Source organism: Elephantulus edwardii, unplaced genomic scaffold (genome assembly GCF_000299155.1).
Source record: "Elephantulus edwardii isolate Elephantulus edwardi_28Jun2011 unplaced genomic scaffold, EleEdw1.0 scaffold00306, whole genome shotgun sequence".
NCBI classification, from domain to species: Eukaryota; Metazoa; Chordata; class Mammalia; order Macroscelidea; family Macroscelididae; genus Elephantulus; species Elephantulus edwardii.
Window position 1 is genome coordinate 2596495 of NW_006400056.1, and position 10282 is coordinate 2606776.

Sequence of the window (10282 nt, forward strand, 5' to 3'; positions counted from 1 at the left end):
GACATGTTGTGAGGAGAGACAGGTCCTTGGAGAAGGACATCACAGGAGGGGAAGGCCCTCTGTGAGGTGGACTGATTCAGTGACTGGGATAATCGGGATGGGAGTGTCAGAGACAGTGAGATTGGCACAGGACAGAGCAGGGTTTAGGGCTGTTGTACATAGGGTTGCTATGAGTCGCAGACGACTCAACAGCACATAACAACAACAACAACAACATCTCCATACCTTCTCAATCTATATGCAGAACAGATCGTCTGGAGGCTGGGCATCAGAATGTGGCATTAGAATTGGAGGAAGACTCATCAACAACCTGTGTTATACAGATGATACAACCTTCCTTGCTGAAACTGAGGAAGACCTTAAGTGTTTGCTGCAGAAGGTCAAAGACTGTAACCTTTACTATGGATTGAAGCTCAACATCAAGAAAACAAAGATTCTCAGCACTGGGCCAACTGACAGCATCATGACAGACAGCGAAAGGATTGAGATTGTTAACAGCTTTAGTTTGCTTGGCACCACAATCAACACTCTTGGTACCAGCAGCCAGGAAATGAAAAGACAAATTTCACTGGGGAAGTCTGCTATGAGCGACTTCTCTAGAGTACTGAATAGCAATGATGTCAGTCTGGAGACTAAGGTACCCCTGATCCAAGCCATAGTTTTTGAAATTACTTGCTATGTGCCAGAAAACTGGACAAAGACTAGAGATGATAGAAGGAAAATTGATGCCTTTGAGCTGTGGTGCTGGAGAAGAGTACTGAATATACCATGGACTGCTAGGAGAACAAACAGGTTCATCCTAGAGAGGGTTAAACCAGAGTGCTCCTTGGAGGCAAGGATTCTGAAACTCTGTCTGACATGCTTTGGACATGTTGCAAGCAGGGACCAGTCCTTGGAGAGGAACATTATGCTTGGGAGGGTGGAGGGACAGTGCAAGAAAGGAAGACCCTCGATGAGATGGATTGACTTAGTGAACGAGGTAATGGAGGTAGGTATGTAGAACAGTAAGATTGGCTCAGGATAGAACAGGGTTCAAAGTTGTTGTACATAGGGTTGCTATGAGTCGCAAGTGACTCAATGGCTCATAATAACAACAACAATAAAGTATTATACCATAAGGGTGACCCCGGAGAACACTATGCTGAGTGAAATTATCTGTCACAAAAGGACGAATATTGCACAACTCTGTTCTTTTTATGCCTCAGTTTCCTATTCTCTACGAGGACTGAATGAAATCTGAGGATCCTCTGGCTCTTAAATTCTACTATTCTCTAGAAGTGGATTTTAGTTTCTTTAGTGGCTGTCACACCAAAAGGTTAACAAGCTTATTCTCCTGGCTTGGGAATGAGGCTGGATTCTTAGAGGGAAGACAGGGCTTACCCACTAGGAAAGAAAAACTTCTGACTAACCAAGGTACTTCTGGTGACCTAGTGGTAAGGAGTTGTGCGAGCAACCCAAAGATATACTGTTCAAATTCATCAGCTGCTTCATGGAAAAGATGGTCAATCCCCTCTCATGCAATTAACTGCCTGGAAAACCTGCTGGAGGGCCAGCTATGAGTCAGTTCTGACTTGATGGTACACTAGAACAATCAACGTACCTAGCAACAGATGACACAGCTCCAGGAGAGGAAGTATTATCTGTGGCTTGAGGAATTTAAGTACAAATTATAAGTCTACCTGCTGGAGATGGGAGCCTTGCCATATGCCCTCTGAGGTCCCATCAGCACAGAGATGTGATAGTGTCAAGATCTGTTCTGTTTAAAGTGGTGGTGTGATGCACCTGGCTAGTATCTGGTCTTTTCAAAGACCAGAAGCTACTTAAACAGTGCCCTGGTCGGGTCTGTTTCCCTAATTCTCAGTAAGCTCCCACATGTTCACCTTTTCTAAGATTTGGTGGCTACCTTTGTTTGGCAAACAAATCTTTGATTCTAGACAAGTATAATGAATAGCTTTACCCAGAGTTGGGGAAGGGAGAAGATAAAGCCAGGGTGGTAAACTGTGTAAATTATTCCAGAGAACGCACCATACAAACACTTCGTTACATCTCCATTCTAGCAACAGCATTAATGCTAATGCACACTTACTATTCACTACTGCAAATTCTGCAGAAACACCTAGAAACAACAGCTATGAAGGACTCGTTTGAATTATTGAACATCACAAGAAAGAATGAGATGATTTTAAAATCAAAACAATTTTGGATTTTTAGTCATTTAGACCAAGTACCACCAAAGAGTATCAAAGGCTGAGATATAACCACATCGTCCTTAGTTTGCAACCTCATAAACAAGGAACAACAAGATCTGGCAATTATCTACTTGGGATAATCAATAAGTGCATTCAGTCAGTCTTGAGAAGGGGGGTCAGAAAATGCCCCACTGTTATAAATAACTGCAGTGTTTGGCTCCCACTTCCAAAGATAATCAGTTTAAGGGGGGAAAAAATCTGCTTGAGGGTAGTTCTTAAAGGTTTAATTCAGAAATGTAGCTCAGGACGCCTTTAGCTCTTTAAACCATTTAAATAGTCACTTCTAGTTCCCTGTTGAATTCAGCATACATTTACACAATAAGAAGGCATCAATCTTAATTTAAAGTATTCTCGTGATGGTAAAAGAGGTTTAGTTTGGCAAGACTTCATGAGCCTCCTCCCCGGGTGACCTTCCCAGGGGCAAGTGGCAAAAGCATCAACCTAGGAGACAGGAGACATCCCACACGGAACAGAGATACAAACTCCCACACTGGACCATATCCACACCCACAGAGCAATTCCATGGTGATCACCCACGCTGACCTGCGCACACACTTCGGCAGACGAACTAACTGAGGCCTAGAGCAATAGAGCCGTTCATCCCATGTCACCCAGCTAGAAAGCAACACAGCCCAGGCACAGAGCCAAGTCTGTCCTGTCACCTACCCTTCTGCTGCCTCTAGAGAATCACCCCCAAAGAAAAAGAAAGGAAACACAACGGCACAGTACCTTTCCGCGTCCTGGTCCACACTTGGCTGCTTGCTCTCAAAGGCATTGAAGCTGCTCATGTCCACATAGCCATCGTTTTCATTCGCCGTGGACAGGGCTCTGCTCTGATCTTCAAAGAGCTTTGTGAAAGTCCCAGCCCTTGCAGGCCTCCGGGGCAGAATCTGGATATTCTCATAGTCTGCATTCATAGCTGGAATGTTCTCATAGTCTGACGTGTCTGCATTGGGGAACGAGATGGACCGTGGTTTGGTCAGTGGCAATGGCAGGAAGGGAGGCCGGGAGCGGTCTTCGAAGGACTCCACTCTGGACACCGTCCTGCTGAAGGGGACGCCTCTCTTCTTGGCATCTCTATAGAAGATGAGGGAGGAGGGAGACTCAGAAGCCCGGAGCTTCCCGGTCCGAGACTTGAGCTGCGGTGAGTTACTAAGGCTCCTGCGGTCCATCTCCAGGAGTCGGGCAGGCCCGTGGTAGCTGGACTCTGAGGAGGACCGGGAGGAGGACACATTCACCTCCACATGCACTTTACTCTCTGTCTTCTTCTTGAATGTCAGTGCCAGGAACTGCTTAAAGGATGACTTCTTCTTCTTGGGGTACTTATCCAGGGAGTCACTCTCCACCAGAAGTGAAGGTGAGCTCTTAGTAACAGGCTTCTTGGTGATGCAGGCCAGGTCAAAAGGAGGTGGGATGTCCACCACGGATGACGGGGTGGATGTGCCACTGGAGGAGAGGTGGTTTCTTTGGGAGAAGCTTCCAGAAGAGCCAATCACACAAGGCAGAGAAAGGTTGTCCTCCTTCCCTTTGATTCGATGCTCATCTAACCCAGTTCCTTCTGGCTCATGGAACAGGGAAAATGGAATCTCTCGGCCTTCCACAGAGAATGACCTCGGATACAGAGTGAAGGCCCTGGGTTTGGCTGGCAAGGCCCTCCCAGAAGCTTCTGGAGGCTTTCCCTCAAGTGATAAGCCCATTTTTCTGGCCTCTGCGATGGTGCTTCCACTCCCAGAGGCTGTGGAGCTGGATTCTGCTCCGGTTTCTTCGGGGACCGTTTCTGGGACATAGCCAGCTACCTTGCCAGAGTGAGGCCGGGCTCTTGCAGCAAGGTTCTTCCTGTCAGTGGGAAGCAGGCTGGCGTCCACATCAGAGCTTTCTTCTGGAGAATCAGGTCCAGCCTGCGCCTCACTCCAGCCAGCCTGGCATGCAAGGCTGATGCCCATCACATAGGGGCTGGTGAGCGAGTCATCCATGGCACCCTGGCCTGCATCATCCTCTGGCAGGACCACCACCTCAGGAACAGAGGGCTCTTTACAGATAGCCCCCTCTGAGGGGTCTTGCTGGCTGCACACAGTCCTAGCCTCAGGGTCTTCCTCTGACTCTAAACGTTCTGCTGACCTGGAAGTAGGTGGGTAGCTTTCACTACAGAAAGATGTGCTCTCTGTTGGAAAGAACTCATAAGGACTTCCTGTCAAGGACGGCACAAAGTTGTCAACAGAATCATTCTCAAAAGGAATAATCTGGCAGCTCTCTTCTGCAGGATCGTCCTCCATGGGGCCCTCACTTATTTGAGGATCTGTGTGTATCTCCTGAACGGCCACATCTTCCTCCTCGCCAGTGTTCTCATCTAGGTCAGGATGAGCATCATCGGCCTGAACATCACACTCTGTGGCATCTCCACATGTCTCCTCAGAGACATCCTGGTTTTCTCCAGCCATGTCTGCTTCTTGGAGACCTGAGGCCAATTCCTCCTGCGCTGGCTCAGCATTCGAAGGTGGGTCCTTAAGGACATCTTCAGTGTCCACCTCAGCAGGACTGCTGGAGTCCACTTGCTCATCTAGGGTGCCTGGTTCTGCTGTGATACAGCCATTCTCACTGTCCTCTTCTTCCACTTCCTTGGGGACTTCAAGGGATGTGGCTGTCTCCTCAGGGGCTGCTGGATCCTCTAGTTGGACGGGGGTCAGGACACTGTCTCTTGGGCAGGCCTCCTCTCCATCCCAAGGTTCCCTGTCCTCTGGGTCACATGTACTGTGTTCTTCTGCCTGCTCCACTTCCTCCCTTTGTGCGGCAGTATGTTCCCCTCCTTCCTCACAGTCCTCATCCTCAGCTGCATCATCAGGAGGCTGGTCCATCCCTCCATCATTCCCTCCACTCAGGGCAGCCATGTCCTCTGCAGCTTCCGTCTCCTCCACATCACATGACTCCACATCACATGCCTCACCTCCCTCCTCGTCATGCTCCTCTTCCACAGGATGGTCCATAGGCGTCAACATTTCATTCTCTGCACAACCCCCATCCCCAGGCTCATCCTCTCTCGGCAGCACACAGGGGGCCACGATGTAGTCCTCATCTGCCTCTGGCTCAGAGCACTCCAGGTTGGACCTGTGCCCTTTGTAAAGATCCCTGTCTCCACAGAGCAGCCTCCCATTGCTGCACTTGTTTAAGTTGTTGTTCATGTACACACTTGATCGCCACTCATGGGGGGCACCCAGCCTGGGTTTGGGGGCAATGGGAGGCTTTGGACCCCTGAGCATAGAGTTTGGACTGGGAAGACTGTCAGGTCGGGGTGAAGAGGGGAATTTGGGGACAGTCAATGGTGTGAAGGAGCTGGTAGTCTTTGGCTTGGGAGCAAGTGGTGGTTTTGGTGAATCTGCAGGATAAAAACAGAAAAAAAAAAGAAGAGAGAAAAGTAAAATTAATCTCATTTTTATTCAGATTCTCTCGCATACCACTTGTGTGTGGACATTAAAGATGGGATCCTAATCCATGTGACTCCAAACTAAAAAAAGAGGCAAACCAGGTGTTGTTGAGTGAAACTGCACTCATGACAGCCTCATGAGTGTCAAGGCAGCTCTGCGCTCCAGCGAGCTGTCAAAGGCTTATTCTTCAGAAGGAATCACCAGGCTGTTCTCTTGGTGGACTTAAAAAAACAGCCAATCTTCTAGTAAACTCTAGTTAACACATAATGGTTTGTACCACTCATGGACTTCATGTGAACTCAAGCTATTATGCTGTGCCTTGGACTTAGCCTCTCCATCATAATCTTGAAGAGTAATCTTTTTGATCCTTCATTTAAGATTCAATCTATAACAAAATGTGAATGGATCCCTCTTCTAAACACCACAAAACTAACAAAACTCCACAAATCAAATCCTATGCTTCCTCAATAACAGTGTCCAGATTACTGCAAACATTTATTCAATATTTATTAAACATCTGTGGTGTGCAAGTCTAATGTACTTGATCTATTTAGAGGGAGGGAGAATGGTCTAGCGATTACTTCCCAAAATAAGGTGCCACTGAAAACTTTATATGGAGCATAATTCTGACACATAGAGGATATGTCATGGAGCCATGCAACAACACTGACAGCTTGACCACTTCTGCCACCCTGTGGTGCTGACATACTGTTGTTGTTGTTGTTGTTAGGTGCCATCAAGTCAACGACAACTCAAGCAACCTTATGCAACCTATGACCCACTGCACCCCTATGAATAATAGATGTGAATCTCGCCCTATCTTGAACTATCCTTCCCATCTCTGACATGTTCTAGTAAATTGTACACTTTCTACACAGCACTGTAGATGGCAGAGTCTTCAGGTTAAGAAGGACAGAGTATCTCCATTGAGTACTCATTGTTGAGTTAGGGAAACAAAACAATGATCAGAGGACAGGGGCAGACACTCTTGGGCTATGATGACTGAGTAATAATTGTATCACCCCTCAAGAGCAACATTCCAATGGTCAATGGAAGTGACACACTCTGCTGAGGGCCCCACCTGAATGCCACAGGACTTAAGATTGGTGTCCAAAAAAGCAGAACAAAGAAATGGAACACGGACTTAATGAGACAGAGGTCACATTTTTCAATATTAATCTGCAAGAGGAACTATCAGGAAAAAATGGAAATGAATGAAGCATAAGAGTCTAAGGACGAAGTATCAAGAGGAATTTCTGTGTGATTAGAATTCCAGAAAAGGGGGCGGGGGAGGGCACAGAAGAAAGTGTTGAAGATTTGTTAGAAGAAAACTTCCTGAATATTAGAGAAAAGGAGAAACTATGTATTCAAGAAGGCAACTGAACCCAAAACTGGATAAACCCCAAAAGAACACCAAGATAGAGCCATTTTTCAAAACTGAAAGCAAAGAAGAGTAAAATTAGCTGGGGAAAAACTAAAAGTTACCTAAAAAAGCGAGTAAAATGAAACTCTGATTTCATGGCAAAAACCATAAAGATAAATACGAATAACACAAAGAACATAAAATTATATCAAAGAAACCTTGCCTCTCAATAATCACATTGGATGTAAATGGTTTAAACGCACCACTGAAGGGAAAGAGAGTAGCAGATTGGATAAAAAACCAAAATCTATCAATATGCTGTCTACAAGAGACACACCTGAAAAATGAAGATAAAGAAAGACTAAAAATAAAAGAGTAGGGAAAAAATATACTAAGCAAATGCCAACCAGAAAATCAGAAGTAAGCTATATTAGTCTTGGATAAAATACATTTCAATGCAAAAACCATCACAGAGGACAAAGAAGGTCACCACATAATGATGAAAGGGTAAACAGAACAAGAAGACATAACAATAATAAATATTTATGCACCAATTGAAAGATCTGCAAAATACATAAAACAAACATTAACAAAGCAGAAAAAAAGAAATAGACCACAGCACTATAGTAATTGGAGACTTCAATATATCACTCTCCAGAAAGAAATTCAACAAAGACACTTAAGAATTAAACCACACAATAAACCAACTCGATCTCATAGATACTTACAGGCTACTGCACTTAAAAAAAAAAAAAAGCACAGTATGCCTTCTTCTCCATTGTGCATGGAACATTCTCCAGAATAGATCATATTTTAAGGCACAAGGAAAGTATCAATAAAATTAAAAAAAACCATAGAAATAATACAACAAAGCATCTTCTCAGACCACAGTGCTACAAAATTAGAAATTAATAACAAGAGGATAAAGAAGAAAAAACTATACATTTGGAAGCTGAACACCACCTTGCTTGAACATGAGTGGGTACTAGAAGAAATAAAAAATAAAATTAAAGTTTTTTTAAACAAATGACAATGGAAACACAACAAAACCTCTGGAAAACAGCGAAAGCAGTACTTATTGCCGTTGTTGTTATGTGCCGTCAAGTCGCTTGTGACTCATAGTGACCCTATGTAGAAGAACTCTGAACTCTTGTTTTAAACTGAGCCAATCTTATTGTCTCTGACACACCTATTCCCACTACCTAATCACTGAATTGATCCATCTCATCGAGGATCTTCCTCTCCTGCGACATCCCTCCACTCCCCCAAACATGATGCCCTTCTCCAAGGACTGGTCCCTCCTTGCAACATGCTCAAAGTATATCAGACAAAGCTTCAGAATCCTTAACTCCACGGAGCAGCCCAGCTTCACTCTCTCCAGGAAAAATCTGTTTGTTCTCCTAGTAGTCCATGGTGTAGTCAACACTCTTCTCCAACACCACAGCTCAAAGGCATCAATTCACTTTCTATCATCCCTAGTCACTGTCCAGCTCTCCAATGCATAGCACTCAATTGAGAAGACTGTAGCCCGGATCAGGAGCACCTTAGTCTCCAGCCTGACATCGCTGCTCTTCAGTATTCTGGAGAAGTCCCTGTCAGCTGAATTTCCCAACGCAATTCGTCTCCTGATTTCCTGGATGCTGGTACCAAGAGTGTTGACTTAGAAGTTAATTTATAGCAATAAGCAAACATATGAAAAGACAGGAAAAAAATTACCATTGACTCTCTAAACCAACATCTCCAACAAACTGAAAAAGAACAGCAAGAAAACCTGAACATTCCCAAAAGACTGAAACTATAAAAATTCAGGCAGAAATAAATGAGATAGAAAACAGAAAAACAACTGAAACCATCAACAAAACCAGGAGTTGTTTCTTCAAAAAGGTCAATAAAATCAACAAACCACTAGCAAAACTAACAAAAGGAAAGAAGGAAAAGACACAAATAATCAAAAAAAGTGATAACTTGGGCAATGTCACAACTAAACCAACTATTATAAATAAAAAGGGTAACAATAAAATATTATGAAAAACTATACTCAAACAAATATGAAAACATAGAAGACATGGACAATCATGTAGAAAGTCACAAATTACCTAAACTGACACAAACCAAAACTGAACACCTGAACAAACCCATTACAAAAGAAGAAATTGAAAAGGTAATAAAACAACTTCCAACCAAAAAAAGCCCTGGACCAGATGGTTTTACAAGTGAATTTTATCAAACATTGAGAGAACTGTCACAAATTTGACATTAACTATTTCAGAATATAGAAAATGATGGAATTCTCCAACACTCATTCTGTAACACAAACATATCCTTGTTACCAAAGCCAGGTAAAGACACCACCAAAATAGAAAACTATAGGCCAATATCTCTCATTAACATAGTTGTAAAAATCCTGAATAAAATCCTGGCCAATAGGATCCAATTATGTTGTTGTTGTTGTTATGTGCCGTTGAGTCACCTGTGACTCATAGCGACCCTATGTACAACAGCCCTAAACTCCGCTCTGTCCTGTGCCAATCGCACCATCTCTGACACTCCCATCCCAATTATCCCAGTCACTGAATCAATCCACCTCATAGAGGGCCTTCCTCTCCTATGCTGTCCCTCCACCCTCCCAAGCATGATGTCCCTCTCCAAGGACCGGTCTCTCCTCACAACATGTCCAAAGTATGTTAGACGGAGCCTCAGAATCCTTGCCTCCAAGGAGCCACCCGGTTTAACCCTTTCCAGGACAAATCTGTTTGTTTTCCTAGCAGTCCATGGTAAACCGCGAGACATTTGCTCCAGCAGGCCACACAGAGGAAGGGGTAGGCATCTGACAAGCTGAAGGCTGGGCAGCTTAGAGACCCCTCCCATCTTCCCCAGGTAATTGAAGAAGAAAAAACCATGAGACATTCGTTCTGGCAGGCCGCACAGAGGAAGGATCCAATTATACATTAAAAAAAAAATACACCATGACCAAGTGGGATTCACAACAGGTATGCAAGGATGGTTCAACATAAGAAAAACAATCAGTGGACAAGAACCACATGATCTGATCAATTGATGCAGAGAAGGTCTTTGACAAAATCCAACATCCTTTTCCGATTAAAACACTCAACAAAATAGGAATAGAAGGGAATTTCCTCAACATAGTAAAAAATATATACGCAAACACAAGAGCCAACATTGTTCTCAATGGAAAGACGTTAAAGGCATTCCCATTGAAAACAGGAACTAGGCAAAGATGCCCACTATCA

The 10282-nt window shown here is 44.2% G+C and overlaps 1 protein-coding gene across 1 annotated transcript in view; it reads right to left on the bottom strand.

The window, feature by feature from the left end:
• FGD5 (FYVE, RhoGEF and PH domain containing 5) overlaps positions 1-5503 on the bottom strand; it is a 233993-nt gene extending 228490 nt beyond the window's left edge. Inside the window, exon 1 of the mRNA XM_006901054.1 lies at positions 2979-5503. Within this exon, the coding sequence (XP_006901116.1) occupies positions 2979-5503 (2525 nt within the window). The remainder of the gene's footprint in view (positions 1-2978) is intronic.
• Between the last annotated feature and the right edge of the window lie 4779 nt (positions 5504-10282).